Genomic DNA, 27,889 nt, shown 5'->3' on the forward strand with positions numbered 1-27,889 from the left:
ATGAGCCAAATAAATATCTGTAAGTACTCCTCACACTAATAAATACCCTTGGCGGGATTCGAACAAGGGACATCAGCTTTAGCAGGCCGGCAGGGCCAGTCCAATCCAATATGTACAAGGATTTCACTCCAGAGTTGTGGGTTCAAATCCCGTTGCGTGGCCAACCAACTTAAACATTGTAATTTTTTTTATTGCAATATCTATTCTTATTTTTCAATGAATGTATTTTTTTATTTTTGTTTTATTTTATTTCACTTATAATTGTGTAAATCATGTACAACACACAAAACAACATTGTATACATTAGGTTAGGCTCCCTTAGAAAAGTTTTTCTTCTTTTGAAGATGAATTAATATTAACTTCTTTATTTTATAATTTATTTGGTATAATAAGAAAGAAAAAAAAAAACAAAAAGTAGAAATTTCGAAATAAAATGGAAAAAAATCACCTAGAAGTTAGCATATTTAGCTGATGGCTGGTACCACAGGGCCACGGACACATTATCGTTCCTGTCGAAATTTCATAGCATCTTGTAACTCAAATAGTATAGAGTTTGACGTAGCTTTGGCAATACGCACACATGCGTATATATAATAAATATACAAAATGAACGTAGTTTATGGAAAAGGATCTAACCCACAAACATTGCCAATAGAATTTAAACTTTCTGACAATAACAATAGTCATTCATTTCAATGGCAATTTTATGGAGATAAATCCTTTTCGCTAAACTACGTCCAAATTTTCGTAATTATAAATTGTCAAAACGCTGCGCGATTTGACATAGGTCTTGCCTCCTCGAGGCCCGCCGGCCGTCTGACATTTTTGACAATAAGGACACATGTATACGATTGACGTATGAAAGAAAGAGAAACGAAACCGCATAAAATGGCCGTTTTCTGTTGAATTCATGATATCGTAAATGATGATAAATCTTTGTATATACGATAATAAAAAATATTTCCTTCTACGAGAGACTAGATAATTTGGAAACCTTCACTTTAAAGTAGGTTAGACTTATTAAAGTTGCATATTTTTTTCACAATGTTAGTTAAACGAAAAATTAAGGCCTTACTTTGGATTAAATTTCTATCGAGAAAATTGTAAACATTCGTGTTTCGAGCTGTACAAAAATTTCAATCATATAGTCAAGATATACATATCCAAAAATCAGATCTCTAGGTTTCCGGGGCTAAGCACACCAGTGAATCTAAAATCCTAATATTTATCGATGCATGGCCTTAAATCTTATTGTACTGACGAAAGGGTAGGTATAAAAGGGTTGTCTATTGTTTGCCCGACAGTCATTTAACATAATATTCATTTGCCCGAATCTAACTTGCCTGAATTTCATTTGCCCGAATGATTTGTTTACCATAAAAATCATATGACATACTCGTTGTTTATCCGAATATTACCTTCCATAATCATACAATGCCATACTATTTGTTAGCCATATTATTAAGTGCAATAATATGGTTTCATAGAATATTCAAACGCCATAAGCAATTATTGCCATATTAATTGTTGCCCATATTATTACCTAACCTAACCTACTTTCTGATAGCAGTTTCATTTTCCAGGGGTCACAGTTCTAACCTAACCTAACCTACTTTTCCAGCAGTTTCATTATCCAGGCGGTCACAGTTCTAACCTAACCTAACCTACTTTCTGATAGCAGTTTCATTTTCCAGGGGGTCGCAGTTCTAACCTAACCTAACCTACTGTCTGATAGTATTTTCATTTTCCGGGGGGTCACAGTTCTAACCTAACCTACTTTCTGATAGCAGTTTCATTTTCCAGGGGGTCACAGTTCTAACACTACTAACCTAACCTACTTTCTGATAGCAGTTTCATTTTCTAGTCCTTCTAGTACCTATTATAGTAGTTTTCGATTCTGCCAAAGCACATTATGGAAATTGACTTTTCTGGACGCTAATTTGTATGACAAATGATGGTATGGAATGTGGTAATTACGGATTTCGATGATTCTGACAAATGACATTATGGAAACTGACTTTATGGGAAACAAAGTTTCTGGCACTTGATTAATATAGTAAACAATGATTATGGCATAAGATGTTATGAAAAACAATATTATGATTGTTGAATAGGGTGGCAAATAAAATTATGGCAAATGAAATTCTGGCAAATGGGGGTATCCCGTATAAAAGACTGCTATTTTGTAAGACATTCAAAATCTTTTTTATCTTTATAATGATTGAATATTAATCAGCTAGGATTAAGCCTCCGCGACACACAAAGCGTTTTGATAGCGTGGCATGCAATCTGCGCGCATTCCGCTCGCAATCCGCGTTCGTTAGTTCCCGCCAGCGTTCGTCCGGCGCACCGCTACCGCTCCGCCTACGCTAACAAAACGCGCATGTGTGGGCGAGCTTTTATAAGGAACGTGGCGAAGATCGTCTATCATCTACAAGCTCTTTTTGTCGCTTTTCTTTTGTTTGTTCATGTTTTCGTTCGATTCTTCCTTTCTGATTGTGTCGTGATTCGATGCTCTTTGATTGTGTCTACGCGAAGTGCCTAAACAAATACGGGAGTTCATATCCAATGACGATCTTTACCAATAAAAATTTGATATTCCGGTCTTTCTAACATTAACCTTATTTGAATCATATTCTTCTATATCGTGGGTTTCTTCTATATCGTGGTTCTCATTGTTTCGTGGTTAATGTTGAATTTAGGTCGCGGCCTAGATTTCGTAAGCCACAATATTGGCCAAGGTTGAACTCGTTGGCATCGTTATGGAGAAAACTGCTGTTAATGTGAACATTTACCTGACAATAAGGTTCTTTCTTTTGTAATAAAGGATTTTTCAAATGGTAATATTTAGGTAGAATTCAATTATTTTCCAGGCACGGCAGGCACGTTTCCCTACAAACTAAAAACTGGCTCTTTGTAACTGGGTGTCTTTCTCGGCTATGTGTAGGTATTCGTTATGTTGTGTTCTTGTTGTATTCATTGTGAAATTACCTACAGGATGTAATTTTTTTTTATGAAATAGGCAGTAAACGAGCAGGCGAGCCGCCTGATGGGAAGCAGTCATCGCCGCCCATGGACGTAAGCAACATCAGGGGAGCCACTTCACTTATGCGTTGCCGGGCTTTATTACCCGCAAAAGGGCGCTGAAGAGTCGTAGTGCACCCGTACCTAGTGTGACAGAGACAGCAGATAGCTCTCTCACTCACCGTGTATAGAGCCTGGTCCTGGAGAGAACAGATACGCCAGTATGTACAGGTTGAAGTGGAACAGCCCGTAAAGCGCGCAGAAGGGCGCTGAAGTGTCGCAGTGAATCGGCACCTAGTGTGACAAAGACAGCAGATAGCTCTCACTCACCGTGTACAGAGCCGGGCCCTGGAGAGAACAGATACGCCAGTATGTACAGGTTGAAGTTGAACAGCCCGCACAGCGCGCAGAAGGGCGCTGAAGTGTCGCAGTGAACCGGCACCTAGTGTGACAGAGACAGCAGATAGCTCTTACTCACCGTGTACAGAGCCGGGCCCTGGAGAGAACAGATACGCCAGTATGTACAGGTTGAAGTTGAACAACCCGTAAAGCGCGCAGAAGGGCGCCGAAGTGTCGTAGTGCACTCGCGGCTGCGACGCCCAGTGGTCCTGCAGGGCTGCCGGGCCCCAGGATTGGGCGCCCAATAGGGCGGTTATTGTGCACACGGTCGCTACCACTGTTGAGAGGCAGCGGAGTCGCACATCTGAAAAAAGAGACACTTTACGGCCCAGCCACGACATCGGTCTAATCGCGACAGCGGCGAGCGGCGGTCATACATTGGAGTGAGACACAGTGATGGGACTTTTTTTAACTTTATTGCACAAAAGACAAATTTAATGTACAAAAGGCGAACTTAATGCCATGAGGCATTCTCTACCAGTCAACCTTAAGACAAAGCAGAGAAGATTGTAGGCGGTGCATTGGAAACAAAAGAACATAAAAAGAAAATCTAGAAATCTAAAACATACTTACATAAAATAATACATAAATACATATGATACATAAATACATAAATATAATTTAATGATATATCGTCACTACTTAGAAAAAATCTCGTATCTCACACTGCTCTTCAAAGACAAAACGTAGTAAGTCTATATGCATTCCATACATACTTAATACATTTTTCTCTTCATTTACAGAAGAAGATACAAGTTTTTTTCAAAGTAGTGCCGATATACATATAGGTACTCATATGATACATTAATTAATATATAAACATTAAACTTGTTAGATAGATATTTAATGCTTCTATGAACTACTTTTCTTTCGCACGTAATATGGCTGCCGCTCACCGCTTTTGCGTTTAGACCAAGGTCGTGGCCGGGCCATTAGAAGCACGTAGAGCTTGGAAAAAAAGAGCAGAAATTTACTATTTTTTTATCATAGCAGCGCTTAACTGTTCTCATAGAACATATAGTCTGTGTAGCCACATGCAAAACGGTTTACATAGGCGGTGGTGCCCAAATTATTTTCTATTTTTTTTTGCTGTAATAGATATAGAAAGGCTTGAGTTAGCTTATAATTATTACAGAATGGAAATGAAAATGTAGGAAAGAGCGAGAAAATTCTTCCATAGGAATACTTAACCCAAAAATAATAAGTTTTGGGTTGGATGAACAACCCCTTAAAACTTTATATAAATACAGCTTTGGCGTATGTTTGTATTATAATCGTCGTCGTGAATGTGGGAAGACCGATAGATAAAATTAAAATGTATCGAGGGAGTTTTCGGTAACGCGCAACCAAATGCTGGAACATTATACCACCAATTGGCCACTTCACTAGCAAAGCGACTTATAAACTAAAATTAAAAGCAAAGAATGCTCTTACCACAGTTTTTAACCGACTTCAAAAAAGGAGGAGGTTCTCAATTCGACTGAATGTTTTTTTTTTGTATATATGTTACTCGATATCTCCGAGAATCGTGGACCGATTTTCAAAATTTTTTTTGATCGAACGGGTATAATATTAGTTCTATTTTACCTTCATTAAGCCGGCCAAATACAAATACCTGACGTTTTCTAACGCTCAGTCCTGTGAATACGAGTATCTACGATCGAGGAAGGTGTTTTCGAACTAACGCTAACTGGTGCAACTCATGTTTGCTCGAGAATTCAAGATGGCGGCTATCTGAGATAAAATGGATACGGACGACGCCTAATGATCTCACATTGCTTAATGACATTCACTTGGTTTCTAATTTTAGTATTGATAATGAGGTAAATACAATAGGAAGATAAATATTCAGACGAACTAACCACAACTCTGTCTCTGTCGCACCAACACGGAAGGGCGATAGAGAGAGAGAGATACGATACCCTAAGGAGCGAGGACGATTATATAATCACTTCAGCTAAGCTGGCTGGTTTTTAAGTCCCGATGCAAAAACGACTGGGTGTTATACGTGTCTGTTTGTCTGTGGTATCGTACCTCCCGAACGGATGAATCGATTTAGATTTAGTTTGTTTTGTTTGACAGCTGAATTAGTCGGGAGTGTTCTTTTGTCATGTTTCGTGAAAATCGGTCCACTATGTCGGGGCTTTAAAAAAAAAATTGTGGTTAGGTTATTTAAGATGATTTGCCTAAGAGGCTAAGGCCCCCCCCCATATCTAACGTCTCGCGAGCGTAGCGTCGGGCCAACTGTATGGAAAAAAGACGGTGCGTCGGCGTTGCGTCGACGTCGCATCGACGCGGCGTCAGGCTTTGCCATACAGTTGGCCCGACGCCGACGCTACGCTCGCGAGACGCTAGATGTGGGGGGCCCTATATGACACTCGATCTTATAATTACCGAAGAAAGGCATATTCCTAAGATCACTGTAGGCCTTGACGATTAGGATAAGCAGGTACAAGAAGTAAACGACGATCGCAGTGAAGAACATTATCTTCACCATCTGTAACAAAAACACCAATTAATAGAAGAAACTTGTAAGATTTAGTTAATTGAGGTGAGGGTGTTTCGAATTTACAAAGACATATGTAACTCCGTCTAGACGGGTAAAGTCTAAGAAAAAACGTACCTCAAAGCCCTAGACTCTAGGGCTTTGAGGTACGTTTTTTCTAGGAGGTTAGGGCCTAGAGAAAAAGGTACGGTGGCCTAGATGGCGTTACATCTTTGGGGAACGCTCGGCTAGATGGCTCTAATATTAATATTTGACATTTTAACACATATCAAGGTAACAATATGGGCCAAATTGTCAAAAAAGGTTCAAAAGTTTTAAGCTTGTGTCGAGAGATGGCAGTCTTTGCGCTGACATTACACGTTTTACTTTGACAGCAACTCTCTATAATACTCGATCCTCTTTGGAATATATAATCCAATTTCGATAGTTTCTATATATCATTTTCGAAACCTAGAATTTGTTCGAAACAATCTTTTTAGGCTCAACTCTTGGAGTCGGGGCACTAACGGCCCAGCCACGACATTGGTCTAAGCGCGGCAGCGGTGAGCGGCAGCCACACGTGCGAATGAAAAGTCCCATCGCTGTGTCTCGCTCCAATGTATGGCCGCCGCTCACCGCTGTCGCGCTTAGACCAATGTCGTGGCTGAGCCGTAAGGGTGCCTTTACTCCACTTCAAGAAACCTCGATGAAGTTTGGCCACGTGAAGTGCTTACTGTTTCCGAAAGTGGTTTTCCTGTCTGTCTCTATCCCATATCTAACAAAGTGGAGAGATATTTGTGATAAAGGCTGAGAGAGAAAAACAAAGAGGTGTCGTGTAGCATGCTTTAATAGGTATACGAGAAATTGGGGAGAGCTAAACTGTGAAAACAATTGTCACAATCATAATCTTTATTTGCTTTTTAAAAAGTGTTAACATAATAGGTGTTACATAATTTTTGTGTCCCAACTTTTTAGCCGGTTTTGACAGCATGCAAAATATACTACCTACTAACTAAAATTACATGTCGCCTGCGGTATTTCCGGACCGATACGACCTTCAAATCTTCAAGAAAAGAGCGTACACCCATCTTAAAGGCCGGCAACGCACCTCCAACACCTCTGGTGTTTCGGGTGTCCATGGGCGGCGGTGATCGCTTACCATCAGGCGACCTGTCTGCTCGTTTGTCTCCTATCTCATAAAAAAAAAGATTTTAGGGACTGGTCCCACCGAAAACGAGTAAGCGATGAGCAATCTGCGATAGAAACGAACGAAAGATGTCGCTCCTGTGTTAATATAACCTAACCAAAAAATTAAAAATTTAAAAAAACCCCCGACCGCGACATAGTGGACCGATTTTCATGAAAGGTTAAGAACACTCCCGACTAAGTTTTCAGACAAAAAAACTAAATCTAAATCGGTTCATCCGTTCGGAAGCTACGATGCCACAGACAGACACACACACAGACAGACAGACAGACAGACAGACAGACAGGCACGTCAAACTTATAACACCCCGTCGTTTTTGCGTCGGGGGTTAAAAAGAGACGCGATGATAGCGCGAGCGAGTTACTACGTCGGTGGCAAACAAGCATACGGCCCGCCTGATGTAAAGCGGTCACCGTAACCTATGGACGCCTGCAACTCAAACAGTGTCACATGCGCGTTGCCACCCCATTAGAAACTTGTACATTCCCTTTTGCTGTGTTAAGTACACAGCAAAAAGGAGTGTACAAGTTCTAAGGAGGGTTCGGGTTGCCGACGACTCAAAGGACAATAGACGGAACAAGTATAAATTGCTCGTTCTATATTTTATTTGCACGGGAGCAACTATACGTATACCTGTTTGCCACCGACGTGGTATATAAAAAAAAAAAAACTATATTTTGTTCGTCTCTATTGCCGATAGCTCATCACTTACTCGTTTTTCTTGTTTAACCCCCGACGCAAAAACGAAGGGGTGTTATAAGTTTGACGTGTCTGTCTGTGTGTATGTCTGTCTGTCTGTCTGTGTGTGTGTCTGTCTGTGGCATCGTAGCTCTCGAACGGATGAACCGATTTTGATTTAGTTTTTTTTATCTGAAAGCTGAGTTAGTCGAGAGTGTTCTTAGCCATGTTTCATGAAAATCGGTCCACTAGGTCGCGGTCGGGGGTTTTTTCAAAATTTTAATTTTGTGGTTATATCACTTATTTACCTCGTAGTTGGGGTTTAACATGTAGTTGTATGTGGGGTCCTGGTAGCCGCGGTACTTCTGCCAGACGGCGAGCACCACGCCCGGCGTCCACGCCGCGCCCACCACCACCAGCTTCACTAGGTAGAATGACAGGAACCCTCGCTCGTTCTGCAAGAAAAAAAATTACTCAAGCACCTATTAAAGTGTTTATAAATATATTTTTCCCCTCACTAGCTCGGAAACACGTGTTTTGTCCTTTAATACCAGCGGGTAAAAACGCATTTTATCCACTAGTGGACAAAGTAACTTAACCTTGAATAAAGTCAAATTAACTGCTTTAAAATTGATAAAAGTAGGTGAATCTAGTAATAAAGATGATTTACCACCTGTGGAACTACTGGAAGCAGTGGTAAACACATTTTTTGCGTTGTAGTTTCCTCGCTACAGTGAGGGGAAAAGTTTTGTGTTACACTCGGGTGCAAATGTATTTTACTTCTCGTGTGTTAAAAAACTCGCAATTCCACACTCGGCGTTAAAATACAACTTTGTCCCCTTGTATAACAAATAACTATAATGTGTGCCACTCCTGGTCCATTAACCACTTCCAATCGAATTCTCTTAAAGCAAGATCCTGCCGATCCCGGCGAAAGGCATCTAATCTAAATAATCTCGTCATGTCTTTTTCGGTCTGCCTATCTGGTGTGGGCTGGGGGTAGCAGCTGGTGATCATTTTGGGCCACTATATTAAACTTCAGAACCTATTAAAGGTAAAAAACCTTATTATTGGTTAGGGATATTGGTTATTTATGGACAAAATAGCCTCGGCCCAATGTCGTATTTGTTATGGTTTTCGATTGGATTTGACATATTACATTTCTTTCTGTCGTCGATCTCAGAGTTAAATTACAAAATTACTCTTACATACATACTCGTATTTGTAGGAGTGCGTTCCAAAATTTATTGCAAAATTTTTGGGCTGAAGCTTCCCGTTTTGTACTTAATTTTTTAAATACGCAGATTGTAGAGTTAGTAAAAGCTAAGTACATATCTGGATAGGAAATTGTGTGGAAACTTTGGTCCTTCGAACCGGATGACTATTTATATTTTTTCCTGTCGATGATTTAACTATTTCAGATGTTCATTTTTACGGTAGATATGATAGCTAGGTAAAACTAAAAAGCAAATTACCTGTCTAAGTCCATGGTAGAGGGCTAGCCAAGATAACATGACGCAAGCCAGGAAGGTTGTCTGGAAGATGGAGTCAAGTAGCGGCGCGAAACAGCTGCCGGAGACTAGACGGAGGGGGAAGATCGGGTCTGTGGACAATAATTGAACATGTCACAACATTTAAGACATATGTAGGCACATTTAGTTAAGAACACGACACCAGAATAATATGTAGTTTATGTCAGTCGTCCGTGCCAAGATATGAAGGTAGATGGGAAAGTACTAGTGAAATACACATGCGACTGACATCATGTATCAAAATAGTTTGACAAATATCAGGTTCGGTGCTTAAAAATCCGGTTCGAAGGACCATTAAGAAAGTTATTTTATTTAGGACGTTTTTTTCTACAATATATTCAATTTCTTCATTCTTGATAATATGAAAACTACATAAAATATACTATTTTGCGGCGTATCCATTCAAAATCATTTCAGGAGCTTCTAAACGGGCCATATTTCCACTATGGTCGGTAAATATTGGTGTCCCCCTCACAGGTTCGCGAAAGATACCTACCGACGTACATTTGATCTAAATCAAGATAGGAAATCACCATTGTACAGTAGCAGCATTGGCAGCAACAACGACAGCCACTTCTGCTCGATCGCCCAGTCGTGTGTCGAGTACTTTCTCAGCGAGTGCGCGAACCAACACTGGAATAAGGTATCGGAAATAATTTCATTTTTAACTGTATATAGGTTTAATCAAAGCAGAATTTAAAAAATACGCGCAACCGCCGAAGCCCCATATATCGACGCTAGAATCGTTTAATGATAGAAGAATGTTAATCCCGAGCTCCCGAGAAAGAACATAGAGTGAAATAAAACAACAACAACAACAACATAACAATAACAACATAAGAATATAGAGTTTCTGTAATGGAATTACGGAAATAATAATTTCACCACGGACAGAAGCTTGGAATAACTATAGTTTAAATTTTGTCTGGATAGTAAATATCTAGATCACGTCTAGATTAGACTTATATTGACCGAGATATAGACCGTGATTACCTTTTTGATTTTTTTGAGTCTAATGAAAATAACCGTGAATCATTCAAAACTCACGTCTAGATTGTGCTAGACAACCTAATTGCTTCAATTGGTTACTCACAGCTCTCGCTGATGTATGTATTATATTAAGTAAGGTCATCATGTTGCTTTCAAAGAGGTCGTAGATTCAAATCAATTACTTTTCAGATGTTAGGTCTCTCAATCCGGCCCTGATTTTCAATGATGATATCTACTATTTACCGGATAGATTTCGATGAAGGAGAATATTTTATTGTACGGGAATCGGACTAGACAATATAGCTTATAATAACTATAATTATGACGTTTTTTGCAATAAGAGGTAAACGAGCAGACAGGTCGCCTTATGGCATGGCAGACAGGACACCCGAAACACCAGAAAGGTTCTTTTCTTGAAGGTTTGAAGTTAATGGTCGTATCGGCCCGAAAACACGGCAGGAGACAGTTCAAACTATAATTTAGTTGTTTGACGCGGGAAGCTTCTAAAACCGAGATTTTTTTTTAGGAAAACCATGTATACGAGCATTTTCAGAATTTGGGACACCCCAATTAGCATAAGCTGTTAACAAAAATTAACTAGCTGTCAGTTTTGTGACGACAATTAAGGATTAAAATCTAAAAATTTACTTATTTCACATTCTGAATGTAGATTATGGCTTAAAGTTTATGTAATTATCACAAAAACCATACTTTTATAGAAATTTCATGCTTAATTATCGTCACGAAAACTGACAGTGAGTTAATTTTTGTTAACAACTTACGCTAATTGGGGGGTCCCAAATTCTGAAAATGCTCATATTCGTGCGGCGCAGCTTCATTAGGATGCAACTATGAAAGTGCGAAAATGGCTAGGTAATACTCACGGCGACAGTGAAAGTGGTGAGTAGAAACATGAAGCGGAACCATGTCTCCATCTGCGTGAAGGCCGGGTTGTACGTTTTAAACTGAAACATAAAGATTAAGGTAAAAGACCTAACTCTAAATCTAAGAGAATCTGGGTGCCATGTTACAGGCATAGCCTAGTGTGAAGCTGGAAAATATCAACCAATAAATCCACTAAATTTAAAGCCAAATTTTTAAATTTAAAGGAAAAATGGAAAAACTGACACCTCCGGCAGGACTCGAATCTGCGACCAATGGCTTTGCCGGAGCCATCTCTCTCACCAACTGAGCCACGGAGGCCTACTGTATGTGTGCGAATGCGAATTTATCCATGCATTCCCTTAGTTCAGTGGCGTATACCAACCAATAAAGTTCACTCACTGAAGAATGGCGAAGAGTGGGCAAAACTTTCACATTATGATTATCTTCTCATCCGATCGGATATGGCACCATAAGAGCGTTATCCGATCCGATATCGGATGTCAAAGGCCAATGTCAGAGATGGCGCCTTTAATATACAGGGTGTAAACTTGTAAAGGCAGCTATCAGATCCCTGCTGCCACTCAAAAATGGTCTTAGAAGACCTTTGTTCCATTTTTAACTTCTGAAAATTCGCGTTTACAGATTTTAGAAAAAACATACAGGGTCGAGAAAAAAATTACCTTTTTCTCGCACCCTGTATGTTTTTCCAAAATCTGTAAACGACAATCTTCATCAATTTGAAATAGGTGGAAGGTCTTCTAAGACCGTTTCGCGTAGCAGCACAGGAGCTGCCCTCACTGATCCGCTATCAAAATACATCCTGTATGGGATATCGGTTCTACATCCGATATCGGATCGGATAATATGTATTATACTCACGTAGAAAAATATCTCCTTAATAAAATACCGCTTGTGGAACTCCTGAAGGCCGTAGAAATGAACGTGCAGCATATAGTGCGTGTACTCGAGCGAACCCAGGTGTAAAACTAGTACTTCTTCACAGACTTGCTGCTTGCACTTTAAGTGTTGTGTTCTGAAAGTGTTACGGCATGGATAACGACTAGAGATGCAACGAATACTTGTTTGGCCGGATACCGAATAATCGGCCCAACAATCGGCCGAATATTCGGTATCCGGCCGCCGAATATTCCGACAGTAGAATTTTACCTACAATACCTACAACTTAAGCAGGGAGCGGGCGCGTCGTGCAGGTTTTGACTATTATTTCGTAGTGAACTTCGCGCGGAGTCCGGTTTTTAACCGACTTCAAAAAAGGAGGAGGTTCTCAATTCGACTGAATGTTTTTTTTTTTTTTTTTTGTATGTATGTTACTCGATATCTCCGAGAATCGTGGACCGATTTTCAAAATTTTTTTTTTGATCGAACGGGTATAACCCCGAGATGGTCCCATTGGCACCAAGTCGGGGTCTGATGATGGGATCTTGGAGAAATCGAGGGAACTCTTCAAATGTTATAGGCACATGTAATGTTTTTAGTGTATTTTTCAAAGGTACACCAGTATTTACGCCTGATGGTAATAATTTTATGTGGCTGAGCTGATGATGGAAGGTCAACTCCTCAATGGTTAGGAGTTAAAGGATAATTCTTTCACTACTGTACATATATTCGGGCTGATACATATAATATCACTAGGAACCACTAAAAATCAACAAATAAATTTACTTTTTAACAAAAAATAAAACCGCCTTCAAAAAAAGCGTGTTACAAAACACGGAGAAACTAAAAAGCCAAAAATAATAAACCTTCGAATTCAGATTTCTTATCGGATTGCAATAATCTAAACATCCAAATTATAAACAAATCAATTATTTTTGGAGTCGGGGCCAGCCTGCGTATGGTTGGGTGGGGCAAACAGGAAATAGCAAGGCGACGAACAGGTCTGGTACCGACTACAAAAATAATTGATTTGTTTATAATTTGGATGTTTAGATTATTGTAATCCGATAAGAAATCTGAATTCGAAGGTTTATTATTTTTGGCTTTTTAGTTTCTCCGTGTTTTGTAACACGCTTTTTTTGAAGGCGGTTTTATTTTTTGTTTAAATGTTTTTGTATATATAATAAAGGGCTATGATTATAAGTATTATAACCGTAACTGTTTTTTTTTACATTTAATTTGTTTACCCCAAAATCATTCAATCAAAAATAGCACATCCGGTATCCGGCCGGATAGTACGTCACTATCCTGTATCCGGCCGAATATTAAAATAAGGGCCGAATAGGCCGGATACCGAATAGTAACCGAATATTCGGTGCATCTTTAATAACGACAATAAGATAGCTGCTGATTAGTTTATCGTCAAAAAACATTTATTTTGGTGTCTCAGTTGGCAGAGCGCTGGAGTATCGATCCAGAGGCCGCGCCAGTCTCAACCAAGGCAGACATTTGCCAATTTCAAATTTATTATAAACCTAGTGGCATCGATGGCAAACGTGTCTGAAACTTAAAACATGTTCTATTTCGGAAAGGCCCTTTTTTGAGAGGGAGTTTTCCTCGTTATGCTCAGGATTCAATAATAGAATCCTTCGCTTCGTTCAAGATTCAGTCAGTATAGGTCTATATCTACATAGGTAGTACATTAACTAATATGAATCCTAGACCATTCTAGAACCTTGTCTTATTAACACCATGCTTTATTTGAAATAAGTCAAGTCAGTGAAGTTTATTGTGAAAGGGTTACAGTGGCCCAAAATTAAAATTGGTTGACTGTACATACTTATAATGGGTATGTGTAAAGATTACCTGTTGGTTAGCTCGCTTTCTGGCAGCAAGTTGAAGGTCGTATGATCACTTAATACTCCGTCTATAGATATACTTATTTGGAAACTCTTGTCGAAAATTTCTTCTGCAAAAAACAATAGTTGTGTTAGGTTAGGTTTGCTAGAAATTCAGTTACGGCGGTAAAGAGGATGATATGACTGTAAGTGTGTTTTTTACATTATCCGATCCGATATCGGAAGGATTTCAAAGGCAAAAATCAAAGTTGGCGGCTTAAATGTATGGGATATCGGTCCTACATCCAATATCGGATCGGATAATGTGAAAACGCACTAACTCTTGTGTATGGAAAACTATGCTTCAACAATCGGTCTAAGATTGCTGGTGGTAGGTATCTAAATAAACGTAGGTAGATGTTACCAAAGAGGATCGAGTTCTATAGAGAGTCACTCTGCAATCACAGTGCAAAGACTGCCATCTCTCGACACAACCTAAAACTTTTGAACCTCAGTTTTGTCAATTTGGCCCATATTGTTAGTTTGATATGTGTTAAAATGTCAAATATTAATATTAGAGCCATCTAGCCGAGCGTTCCCCAAAGATGTAACGCCATCTAGGCCACCGTAGGTACCTTTTTCTCTATGTCTTTGAGGTAAGTTTTTTTTCTTAGAATTTATCCGTCTATACGGAATTACATATCGTCACTACTTTTAAAAAAACTTGTATCTTCGTCTGTCAATGAAAAGAAAATTGTAGTAAGTATGTATGGAATGCATATAGACTTACTGCGTTTTAACTTTGAGAAACAGCGTGAGATACGAGATTCTTTAAAAGTAGTGACGATATGTCTTTGATGTTACTAAGGAGTATCATCAATATCATCATCATCAAACAGAATTTTAGTCGAAGAGACAATCGTTGACGGAACGTGGGGATCGAAACTCGTTCTGGTTCGCGCCGTTCGCATCACTACAGAAGAGCGATAGGGGGAGCTACTGATACGCTTACTAAGCATAAGTGCGTTTTCACACTATCCGATCCGATATCGGATGTTGGACCGATATCCTATATTATATACTAGCTTTTACCCGCGGCTTCGCCCGCGTAATAAAAGTATTCTTATTGAAACGTTTACAAAAAATAAGACTTTCATTTGGATCCGTAGGTTTCTTTGTAGGTACATCTGTCCGCGGTTATTTCGATTAAGGTAAAGCGGGGCAATTCTCGACTGGGGGGCCATTGTAACTGATCTATTTGCTGTACGCGGTCAGCCAAGAACCTTACACTGCTTTTTGGCTGACTGTACCTTACACATATTACTATTGTTTTAAAAAAAATTCTTGCAATGATTGTAGAATTGTTACACAGCGACCACAGCGTAGGTAGTAGGTACGAATATGTATGTATTTTACCTATATAAATATTTATACTGGGGAAACTTCATACAACCCACATAGCCAGTATCTCGACGCTATGGTCGGTAGGGTAAAAAGTACTTCCTTGCATTATCGCTTACAATTTTTTCCATTTTGCTTATACTTATTGCAAACGTAAACATATGAAAGGCAAGCAAACAACGATTTTCTTACAGCACATTGAATGTATTAGTTATTACGGATGCAGGATACTCGCCGATGCCTACTTACTAATCCCTTCCCACTGAGCCACCTGCATTTTACACTGCCTAGATATCGATTGCCGACCGATTATTCCGACCCCAATCCCTATTCTTATCCCCGTCCCTATCTCTATCCTTGTCCCCGACCCCGTCCCGTCCCTGTCGCCGTCCCTCCCCTATCCCTATCCCCGTCCCCTATCCCTATCACTGTCCCTGTCCCTGTCCCCGTCCCCGTCCCCGTCCCCGTCCCCGTCCCCTATCCCTATCCCTATCCCTATCCCTATCCCCATCCCCATCCCCATCCCTATCCCTATCCCTATCCCTATCCCTATCCCTATCCCTATCCCTATCCCTAGCCCTACGCCTACGCCTACCCCTACCCCTACCCCTACCCCTACCCCTATCCCTATCACTATCCCTATCCCTATCCCTAACCCTAACCCTAACCCTATCCCGTTCCTGTCCCTGACCCTGTCCCTGTCCCTGTCCCTGTCTCTGTCCCTGTCCTTGCCCCTGTCAAATTATCATGCTAGGAGGTGAACTTTGAAAAATCCTTTCTTAGTGCTCCTCTAAGGAACTTCCGTGTCAATTTGAAATCTCTTGAACCAGAAGTAAAGATAAAAACTAAACCTATACTTATGGCTATTTTGGATATTTTAACCCCGTTGCTCAACAACAGGGGAGAAAATTTCTTTTCCACCTCATTAGATTTTAAAATCGTTGTATTTATCGTGATCAGCGACCCGATAAACCATATAAACGATACCCATATTGTGTTTTTGACTTTACCCCCTTTGCACCCCTTTAGGGGTCAAATTTTCAAAAAACCTGAAACATGTATTTAGTCATATGTCTTTAGGAATCCTCCTGTGAAGTTTCGAAAAAAATAGTCAAACTAATCTTGTGTCCCCATACAAACTTTGAACCCCCATTTCACCCTTTTAAGAGGAGAATTTTGAAAAATCCTTTCTTAGTGCTCCTCTACGCCATATAAGGAACCTATGTGCCAAATTTGAAATCTCTAGGACCAGCGGTTTCGGCTGTGTGTTGATATGTCAGTTAGTCAGTCAGTCAGTTTCTTCTTTTATTTATTTTATGACATTTAAACCCCATTGCACTATAACAGGGGAGAAGGTATTTCACTTCCGCCTCGTTAGATTTTAAAAGCGTTGTATTTATCGTGATCAGCGACCCGATTAATCATAAAAACGATACCCATATTGTTTTTTTGAATTTATCACCCCCTTTTCACCCTTTTAGGGGTTAAATTTTCAAAAAACCTGAAACACATCTTTAGTCATATATTTTTAGGATCCCTCCTGTGAAGTTTAGAATAAAACAGTGAAACTAACATTGTTTCCCCATACAAACTTTGAACCCCCATTTGACCCCCTTAGGAGGCGAATTTTGAAAAATCCTTTCTTAGTGCTCCTCTACACTATATAAAAAACCTACGTGCCAAATTTGACATCTCTAGGACCAGCGGTTTCAGCTGTGCGTTGATATGTCAGTCAGTCAGTCAATATCTTCTTTTATATATTTTTTTGATATTTAAACCCCATTGCACCACAACAGGGGAGAAGGTATTTCACTTCCGCCTCGTTAGATTTTAAAAACGTTGTATTTATCGTGATCAGCGACCCGATAAACCATAAAAACGATACCCATATTGATTTTTTGACTTTATCACCCCCTTTTCATCCTTTTAGGGGTTAAATTTTCAAAAAACCTGAAACACGTATTCATTCATATGTCTTAAGGAATCTTCCTGTGAAGTTTCAAATAAAATAGTCAAACTAATCTTGTTTCCCCATACAAACTTTGAACCCCCATTTGACCCCCTTAGGAGGTGAATTTTGGAAAATCCTTTCTTAGTGCTCCTCTACACTATATAAGGAACCTACGTGCCAAATTTGAAATCTCTAGGACCAGCGGTTTCGGCTGTGCGTTGATATGTCAGTCAGTCAGTCAGTCAGTCAGTCAGTCAGCTTCTTCTTTTATATATTTAGATTTACGCCGCCATGGCGCCATCATTGATTTTTCCTTTGAAATCCTTCCTACATCCGATATCGGATGTGATAACCGACCGGTTTGGCTCAGTCAGTAGTGACCCTGCCTTCTGAGCCGCGGTCCTGGGTTCGAATTCTGGTAAAGGGATTTATTTGTGTGATGAGCACAGATATTTGTTCCTGAGTCATGGACGTTTTCTATGTATAAAAGGTATGTTATGTTTACCTATCGTTGTCTGAGTACCCACAATACAAGCCTTCTTAAACTTACCGTGGGGCTCAGTCAATTTGTGTAAGAATGTCCTATAATACCTATTTATTCATTATAATGTGAAAATGCACTAAGTGCATAGCGTGCACTCGAGACACTTGGTATGAGCTTCAATGCACTCAGGGGGCCGATTTTTGAGTCTCACGGCGGTCGAATTCAGAAAATTGTCACTGAAAATAATAGGCAATTCACCGTTTTCAACCGGTATTTTAGTGACAGTGAGACTCAAAAATCGGCCCCCAGGCCTTAAACCCTTGCCTTGTGATATTAGGTAAAACCTTACCGTCATTGTTATTAGTATTAATCTCAGCTAACAGCCAAAGTTGCTGCACTTTAGTGCCCAAAGACGGGCTGTGTAGATGAAAAGGTCCGCTGTAGATGTTGCTCGAGTTGGTTAGGATACTCGAAGCGGTGACAGCTGTTGTGGATGTGGGTGAGGGGCCTGGAAAAACAATTATTTTGATTTTAAATTAATGTTGTATCCATCAGACACATCTATCAATCGCGCTTAGCAAGACCTGAACCAACGACAGCAAATATTACTACTAAGTGGGCCTTTAGTTCGTTTTCACATTATTCGATCCGATATCGGTTGTAGGAAGGATGTCAAAGGCAGGTTTAATATATAGGATATCGGTAATACAACCGCTATCGGATTGCATAAAGTGAAAATGCACTTAGGGAGGTACCCTAACGACATCTATCGAAGTTTGTTTCCACTTATTATTTTGTCTATAAGGCACGCCACAGACTTAAAAAAGATTATTAATTTTTCAGACTGTCTGTGACGTGCCTTATTTTGGCTGCATTCCGGCGACATTCCTTTCTACGGGATAAGTAGATATTTTAGCATGCAAGTAGGTATAACAAGTTTGCAGTAGGTAGGTAGGTAGTCTTGTTGTATGTAGGTAAGTAACAATTTTGCAGTAGGTATAATACTCACCAGCTAATCCTATGAAAACACCGAGACCAAAGCAAGCGAAGAAAGCTATGAAGACCATCACGAACTCTCCTTTGTGCATCGAGTATATCCTCATCGGAACGGATCTGAAGGCACAAAATAAAGGGCGTTTTCAGTACACATGGTGCCATGCGCGGATCCAGGGGGGGGGGGGTCATGGGGGTCATGACCCCCCCAGCTGCATGGGGGTCATGACCCCCCCCTGGAGCCTAGGTTGGCCATACAAATAGACCACGTGACCGCCCCTCTGGGGCCTGGGCCTTTACCACGTAACCCCCCCCCCTCCTGGGCACGAAGCTGGATCCGCGCTTGCATGGTGCTACTTTATCGTACTAGTGCGAGAAGTGGTACCACATCTCGGACACTGCATGGCGATCAAATATATAAAAGAGGCGCGTTCCTAGCACACATACACATTCTAAGCTCGTGTAGGTGAACGCGCACCATGCTTGCATGAGTGAGATATGACAGATTGACTGTTCGCGTTTTTGACAGGCGGTAACTGTGAGGTAACCGAGGGGGGGGTGGGCGGCGCTTTCACGGGGAGCGGGAATGGCCATACTGTACGATAGTACTCTTTATTATACTGTGGTGGTACTTTACGTGCCTATATGTCGAACGGACCAGAAATCACAAAGTGCAGGGTTAACCTTCATCCATACTAATATTATAAATGGGAAAGTGTGTGTGTCTGTTTGTTTGTCCGTCTTTCACGGCAAAACGGAGCGACGAATAGACGTGATTTTTTAAGTGGAGATAGTAAGTAAGTAAGTAAGTAAACACTTTATTGTACAGGAAAAGAATATAGCACATAATATTTAAAATAAAAAGTTTCAGTACAAAGGCGAACTTATTCCTTTAAGGGATAGTTGAAGGGATGGAGAGTGACATAGGCTAGGTACTTTTTGTATCTTTCTAACGCGAGCGAAGCCGCGGGCAAAAGCTTGTCTTCAATAATTCGCTTACTTAATAAGGACGACACTTGTACCGTTATAAGAGTAAGCTGTTAGAGGCTAGAGAACCCAAAGGGTAAACACGTAACGCAGTACCTTCTTAGTAGTCTGTGTGGCTAACTTTTTTGCTTGAGAACGTCATAATTATACCTATGCGCAACTATTACTATGGGACTATTATACCCGAAATCGCAAAATGGAAATACATGGTATAGTAATTATTAAATAGGTATAGGTACATGAACCTGGGGGGTTACCATGACGTACTAAAGACGTTCAGTTTAGGTTGAGAGAAAGGGACACAGCTATAGCAGTTACATAGCTCCGTCCCTCTCTCTCAACCTAAACTGAACGGCTTTAGCACGTCATGGTAACCCCCCTGAACTTATTGTACTTGATATTATGTTGATGCTGAACTTATTGTACTGTCCTATGCGAGAAAATCATCTCTCATGCAACACATATGTTGTTAAACTGGACACATATGCATTAGTTCACAATTTAAAAGGTAGTTACGTATGTTCAGTATACACTAATGGAAATAAGAGGAAAATGCACTATTTAAATCACTTATGTACTTATTTGTTTGAAATTCAGACCAAATCAAAACTAAGTTATTAAGCTATCCAGAAAGAGGAGAACTTTTCGTTTGATCATTTAATTGGAAATTTAATTCCGCTATAAGGGTCAATGCGGCAAGGGTAACATGAGTCACGATTTTATGGCATGTTCCATTTATTTACGATTCAAGTTCAAGTGATAATCTATCTTTAAATAAGTGTTACTTTCCTGATATTATGCACAGATTCTTTCATTTGCAGCTTAGTTAAAATAAACACCCAATGAAGTCGTGACTCACGTTACTTTTACGTGGATTCGCCCATAAGACGATTTCCGGTTTTATACACATTTTACCGGTTTCGATAATCGAATCGATTACTTTTATCTTTCTTTCGATTCTTGAATGGGAGATTTTTTTTTTAAGTTTAATTTCAAGTAAGTTAGTTTCTAAATTACCTTCAATGTCAATAAATTTAACATTCTTGATTTTCCCTCTCTGTTGACTAACTTTAGTTTGACACTCAGGAAATTGCCGACACTAAAAATAAGTGCCTAGGCTAAGCAACATCCTTAATTTACATTTTAAAGAAGTAGAAATAACTTACCAGAGCCCTATAAACCTTAGATACTGTATGCAACAAAGTCTTTATTACCAAATGGGTATCCCTTCAATAAGTATGTCAAGTACCTATGCGTAGTACCTAAGTAAACACCAAGACGTAATTTACTACATAAACTTACAAACACACTACTTACCTCTCACACCGATCATGGTGATACGCCGGAGCAATATACTTGTTAAATTCACTAAACAAATCACTGAATTGCGACAGAGTATTCCGTATTTTATAGTTCCACCCTCCAGCTGGTAAGTGGTAAGAATAGCCGACGTTCGCCGAATCCATGGTTTCAAAACACTAATTTTAACTATGAGTAAATAATTAGAATGCTTGACTATATAGAAATAAACACACAGAACATGAATGTTGTGTATAAAGGGGTTTAGTAATAAAATAGTTATCGCCACATGTAGTGGTTGTTTACAAGCGATGTATTGATTTTTAGTGCCGCGCGCTCGGAGGGTGGAAAACTTGGAGTAGCGAAATCGATTCGCGTGACGGTACTCGATTCTCGACTCGAGCAGTTTATGCACAGGTAAGTATTCGATGTATTTTTAGTACACTTTGGCAAAACCATTTCGTCAGTAAACAAGGTGGCAAAGTTAAAAAAATATAAAACTTTGAAACATGTAACCGCGAAGGAGCTGTTCATTGTTTACCGTTGAATATTTTGTATGCAGATTTTTGTTGATGTTATCATAGATTAAATATACCTCTAAGATCATACCATCCCATACATTAAAATGTGACCGCCTAAGAACGCGCATACACTACACCACACATAGGATAGGTGGCGACACAAAAAATGACTTGTAGCTTTCGATTATACTTGTAGATGGCGTTAAGTGTCACTTTTGACATAGATTTATAGCTCGAAAGTGACACTTAATGCCAATTTACAAATAATCGATGGCAACAAGGCATTTTTTGTGGCGCCATCTTTGTGTGGTGTAGTGTACGCGCGGTCTTAGGCGGCCGCATTTTAATGTATGGGATGGTATGATCTTCTTATATTTAATCTATGATGTTATTTATTTATACGGTTGATTTTATGATTTTCGTATTTTCATTATTGACTCCTAAAGCCAAGGGTGGAAACTGGTTACTTCGTACGCGTTCAAAAATACCGGTATATTTTAGTTTTTTTTATATCGGTTTCAAGTATTGACTACATATTATGCTTTTATGGAAGATATGGAAAATACAGTTGGCACATTAAATATTGTCAATTTTAAATTAATAGGCACATACGAGTACATTTTAGGTAATAAGACGAACATACATTTTCAACAATCTTTATTAAAACATACAATATTTTCACCAGGCATGCAAACATTTATTCTTTTAACCAAAGATTTATTTATTGTGTAAGATGTGTAAAGTACAAGAAATCACGTCTCTTTAGTTAGATTGACAGTTACAGATGGCGTTAGCTTTTATTTTATTTAAAGTAGCCGGGGCTCATTTCGCGAATGATATGAGAATGATATTATTGTCGCCATGGTAACCCATATGATTTGGTAGTCGTAACTATTTCAAACTCGATTGGAGCGGCAATTACTACCTGTGAGTTCCTGTTTTGGCTCTTTGTTTTATTATCTGTGTAAACAGCTGTTGGTACTCCTTAAATAAATAATAATAAATAATATGATTTAAAAATAAAATTGAGAGATTGGGCATTTTAGGTAATAAATTATACGGAGATGACAACTGTAATCCTACTCATTGAGTTTGAAAAATGCTATAATAAATAATATTAGTCCAATAAAATTCGACAAATGACCCCCTGTCGAAATTTCATGTTGAAGGGTCTGTCACGGTCCTGTCAAGTTTCATGTCGAACTTTACAACTCTTCTACAATTAGCTCTTTGCTTGTAACAAACAAACATTTGAAAAATTTATGACAGTAAGAGAACACTTAAAACATTTATTTGACACTTATAATAGGAACTAGAATTACATTTTATATCTGTGGCAGATGAAATTTTCTATCGTATTAGCTCTAAAAGTCTCAACTAGTATTATAATTTATAATTTGTCTTTAATCTTGCATTTTGACTTAGATATGTATTGTATTTGTAACAAAGGGATAACTTATAAAAAGTAATTAAGGCCGATCGTAATATCATCGTTTCCTTACATAAATTGACGAAGCCCCGCACAGCGGGGCCTGATGTTTGATGCTCCGATCTCTGGTTGACCTTTCGGGTGCCAGAAGGAACCTAACAAATATATCCTACTAGTATATCGTCAAAATGTTATACGGGAACTTACATTCTGGGAAAAAAACAGTAGAAAATAATAGGGGAGTCACCATGTAAATCGTTTTGCATGATGTGGCAACTATTGAGTCACTTTTGTATGAGAAAAGTAAGTGTTGCTATGATAAAAAAAACATTTCTACTACTTTTTGTCAAGCTGTACAGACAGACAGATATTACGAGCATACGATCAGCCGCACTAATTTACATACATACTTAAATATAATCTTTAATAAAATGTGTTACTTTCCTGCAAGAAAGATTGTTGGCAAAGACATATATAACTCCATCTAGACAGATAAAGTCTAAGAAAAAAACGTACCATACAGAAAAAAATACAGACCTAGATGGCGTTACACCTTTGGGGGACGCTCGGCTAGATGGCGCTAATATTAATATTTGACATTTTAACACATAGCAAGCTAAGAATATGGGCCAAATTGTCAAAACTGAGGTTCAAAAGTTTTAAGCCTTTGTCAAGAGATGGCAGTCTATGCACTGTGATTACACATTTTACTTCAACAGTAACTCTCTGTAATACTCCATCCTCTTTGTTGTTGGTAAAACTGGTAAAAGACATATCTTGTAAAAACGTACAACTGCCACAGATAAAATTTGGCACTACCATTAGTTAAAAATACACTTAGGCGACCGATGTACACAAATAGTTTTTTTTTGTATAAATAAAAGAGATTATTATTTAGAAAAATATTAGTTAAAAAAAGTTTAAATTAATCTATATTTCCTTTTTGAGAGACTGGTCAGTTGTCGCACAAAACCGAGGCCTTTGCCCAGCAGTGGGACACAATAGGCTCATAAAAATATTACAAATCTTGTTTTCTTATACATATAAATATTAAATATAGATTCAAAATAAAATTTGTGGTTATGAAAAATACTAAGGCAACAAATATAATTAAAATTGTTGTGATTTTGTACATGAAAGATATTAAATTATTTATTATGAATAATATTATGTACAATACAATCAATAAAATAATATTCTCTTCGAGACCTTTTTTTTAACTTTATCACTATTTAATATATCTTTACATTTAAAATCAGTATAAATATAATTGTTTAAAATATTTTATAAGTACAATTTCTCAATAAAGTGATGTTTGACTGAGTAAAACACGAAAGTATTAGAATTTATTTTAATTAATTATTTCTAAGAAAAATATTTAGTGACCATTTATTCGCACAAAACAGCTTAGAAATAAATAGTGTGCATTTAAAAATAGTGCATCTCAAGATACACCGATACCGCGTTTCATACCGGTACTTTTTACCGATACTAAAAAATACCGGTACCGTTAATAATTCGTTTTCGTTTATTCGGTCGTACATTATTTCGTTGTACGCTCACAATTTTGTAAAAAAAATTGTATTACGATTACGACTTCAATATTTATAAAATCCTAGAAAATAATTGGGTACCTTCATATCGTCTTATCATGCTACACTGTGACTAACCTTTATTATTAAGTCAATATTGTCAGAATGTGAATTTGGCATAAGTGTATGTATGTCTATACCTCTTGTGTCGATAGATACTCCGTCGGACAGTTCATTTTAAAACAGGGTAGCTGTAATGTAAAATATTTGTAGACAATTATGTGCAATTTCAACGTTTTATTTAGCAATAAAAACATGTTGATTTTTTTTTAATTATAAATGGGCTTGCTCTTGGTCACATACTAGCCAAAGGCAAAGACGTGGCCTACGATAGAGTGAGCTCGCCCAGAAGCTGTTCACCCTAGCTTTGAAGGTTGCCGGGTTATATGACATTTTTTTATTATTCGAAAGAATCTTGAACGAACTGTCACAGGAACCATAATTCGAAAAGAGTTATAGATACCTTGGATTGTGACATTTTAATTTTATTTATATTAGATCTCTGGCTCAGCTGTGGTGCTGTTAGCTTCAGGCGCTAAAGTGGTACCGTTTTGCTGTACGTTACCGGTATTGTTGGCGGTAACGATATCGTTACCGATACTGGTTTGCGTTGCGTTTTCAGCACTGGGTGCCGTTGTCGTGGTCGTTATTGGCGTTTCTGATGCTTGTGACTTATTGTGATCTGCAAAAAATACAAAAGTTTAGTTTTAAAATGAATTTCAAGTCTAGTTAGCGGGTGTTTGCTAAACTTCTTGTTGGATATAAAATAGTTATTGTGAGTGTATTGAAGACCAGGGGCCCGTTTCTCGAAAGGTACAGGCCCTGTATTACAAGTGCGCGAACTGTCAAATCGTATGGGTTGTCATGGAAACACACTTGTAATACAAGGCTTGTACCTTTCGATAAACGGGCCACAGGGGCCCATTTGTCAAAACTGAATGTTACAAGTTACAAACGGAAGTCTCTTTCCTACTTGTCATATTAGACATTGACAATGACAACCACTTGTAAATTGTAACGTGTAGCGTCGAGAAATGGGCCCCTGTGCTGTAAATGCTAGTATTTGCTTGCTGCACAACAGCAAATAGTTTTGTTACATTGTATGTTATTTTCTTGCTTAGTCTTTAACCCCCGACGCAAAAACGAAGGGGTGTTATAATTTTGACGTGACTGTCTGTGTGTATGTCTGTCTGTTTGTCTGTCTGTCTGTCTGTGTGTGTGTCTGTCTGTGGCATCGTAGCTCTCGAACGGATGAACCGATTTTGATTTAGTTTTTTTGTCTGAAAGCTGAGTTAGTCGGGAGTGTTCTTAGCCATGTTTCATGAAAATCGGTCCACTAGGTCGCGGTCGGGGGTTTTTTCAAAATTTTAATTTTGTGGTTAGGTTATAAAGACACCGTGTTTAAGTTTTAACCATTTTCAGCATTAATTTAAAAAAAATGTTTAAATTGAAACTTGAATGGCTCTCAATAGAGTTCATCAATTTTCTGTTTGTTATATTTATTATTTATTATATTTATTAACTTACTAGTGACAAAGTCCTTGAACCATGCATTGACAGTTGGCGCGTGTCGTTTCATCCACTCGATCCTTAGTTTTGCGGTGTCCATCATTTTCTGTAACGTCTGGGATACCGGCATCAGCTTGTCTTTATGTTGCAGCGCGAATGATTTTAACTGTAATAAATAAACAGGGATACAAACATTAATACTGGTATTATAAAAAGTCACAGGAACTGAAACCGAATCGATAAATCGTTACTGAAGCCGAAACCCATACCATACCGGTACCATACCACAGAAAGTGTAGGGAAAGGTATCACAGAAAGTAATACCGGTATGGTATGGGTACCGATAAAATCAAATCCTTCGGGGGCAGCGGGCGTAGCACACTAGTGTGATAACCCGTATCGCGTCAGTGCGTCCCTTCGCACTTACAAACAGTGCAAAAAGGACGGCCCGACGTGGTACATTTATCACGCTAAAATGATTGCCTGCCAATTAAGTATGCTGTAGTTGTAGCCTGTAGCAATACGTAAATCGGTGCAGCGCTAATAGAATAGTGACGAATATTCATAAGGGGGCGTCCATTAATCGCGTCATACTGCATAGGGGGGGGAGGGGGTCATGAAAAAATCACCAAATATCACCATGGGGGGTGGGGGGGTTAGGAACATATCACGTGTATTTTTTTTGTTACACTAATGTAAAGAAAAACATATTTCTGAGCTATTTTTATATCAACTTTTACAGTCAGAACTTGCGTTGTGCAGTGCAAAGAGAAAAGAATAGAATAGAATATAATTTATTCGTGAACACAGTCAAGATTAATTACACATTACAACACAAACAGAAAGGAATGAAGTGCCACGAAATGGCCTCATCTCAGCGTGTTGCTGGTGACTTCCAGCGCTGATTTTCCGATGAGACCATCAAGTGAGAAAAAAGAGCTGTGTGCAGTCGGTTATTTTTAATTCTCAAAGATTTTTTTAGTTTGCCCTCATCACGTGTACACGGACAGTCGGTTATAGACGGTCAACCTAATCATGGCACTGTAAAAAGGCGGCAAATTTGACAAATGTGAGCTCACCGGCCAACTGTCTTAAAAAAACGCATGCCTTCCTAAACCTTGACTTTGGCGGAATCATAGACGAGCCATAACACTTAAAAACCAGCTAAGTGTGAGTTGGACTCGTGTTGCAAGGGTTCCTTACATCACAAGAAGAGCTTAAGCGCCTTCTTATTTCCTTTACGAGCGATTATTTTCGAAAATATTATTATTATCAAAAAACGATTGTAGTAAACCCTTATTCATTTTTAAATACCTATCCAACAATATATCACATGTTGGGGTTGGAATGAAAAACTTTTTTAACAAAAAATAAAACCGCCTTCAAAAATAAGCGCGTTACAAAACACGGAGAAACTAAAAAGCAAAAAATAATTAACCTTTGAATTCAGATTTCTTATCGTATTGCAATAATCTAAACATCCAAATTATAAACAAATCAATTATTTTTGCAGTCGGTACCAGACTTGTTCGTCGCCTTGCTATTGCCTGTTTGCCCCACCCAACCATACGCAGGCTGGCACCGACTCCAAAAATAATTGATTTGTTTATAATTTGGATGTTTAGATTATTGCAATACGATAAAAAATCTGAATTCAAAGGTTAATTATTTTTTGCTTTTTAGTTTCTCCGTGTTTTGTAACGCGCTTATTTTTGAAGGCGGTTTTATTTTTTGTTAAAAAAGTTTATTTATTTGTTGATTTTTAGTGGTTCCTATTGATATTATATG

The 27,889-nt window shown here is 38.7% G+C and overlaps 2 protein-coding genes across 4 annotated transcripts in view; both read right to left on the reverse strand.

The window, feature by feature from the left end:
- Positions 1-21,349, reverse strand: part of LOC125224893 (transmembrane protein 181) — a 34,337-nt gene extending 12,988 nt beyond the window's left edge. The window contains exons 1-11 of the mRNA XM_048128393.1: positions 21,069-21,349; positions 18,781-18,884; positions 18,121-18,279; positions 13,964-14,066; positions 12,080-12,233; positions 11,200-11,280; positions 9,859-9,958; positions 9,269-9,396; positions 8,102-8,248; positions 5,818-5,920; positions 3,503-3,727 (exon numbers count right to left, since the gene is read on the reverse strand). Of these exons, the coding sequence (XP_047984350.1) occupies positions 3,503-3,727; positions 5,818-5,920; positions 8,102-8,248; positions 9,269-9,396; positions 9,859-9,958; positions 11,200-11,280; positions 12,080-12,233; positions 13,964-14,066; positions 18,121-18,279; positions 18,781-18,884; positions 21,069-21,217 (1,453 nt within the window). The 5' untranslated portion in view covers positions 21,218-21,349. The remainder of the gene's footprint in view (positions 1-3,502; positions 3,728-5,817; positions 5,921-8,101; positions 8,249-9,268; positions 9,397-9,858; positions 9,959-11,199; positions 11,281-12,079; positions 12,234-13,963; positions 14,067-18,120; positions 18,280-18,780; positions 18,885-21,068) is intronic.
- Positions 21,350-25,056: 3,707 nt separating this feature from the next.
- The window catches only part of LOC125224932 (aminopeptidase N-like), a 34,906-nt gene continuing 32,073 nt past the window's right edge, over positions 25,057-27,889 (reverse strand). For all 3 annotated transcript variants that reach the window (XM_048128450.1, XM_048128449.1, XM_048128451.1), the window contains 2 exons: positions 26,120-26,267; positions 25,057-25,274 (listed from right to left, as the gene is read on the reverse strand). In XM_048128450.1, coding sequence (XP_047984407.1) covers positions 25,087-25,274; positions 26,120-26,267 — 336 coding nt within the window. In that variant the 3' untranslated portion in view covers positions 25,057-25,086. The remainder of the gene's footprint in view (positions 25,275-26,119; positions 26,268-27,889) is intronic.

The sequence above is a fragment of the Leguminivora glycinivorella genome, chromosome 3, assembly GCF_023078275.1.
Source record: "Leguminivora glycinivorella isolate SPB_JAAS2020 chromosome 3, LegGlyc_1.1, whole genome shotgun sequence".
Lineage (NCBI taxonomy): Eukaryota > Metazoa > Arthropoda > Insecta > Lepidoptera > Tortricidae > Leguminivora > Leguminivora glycinivorella.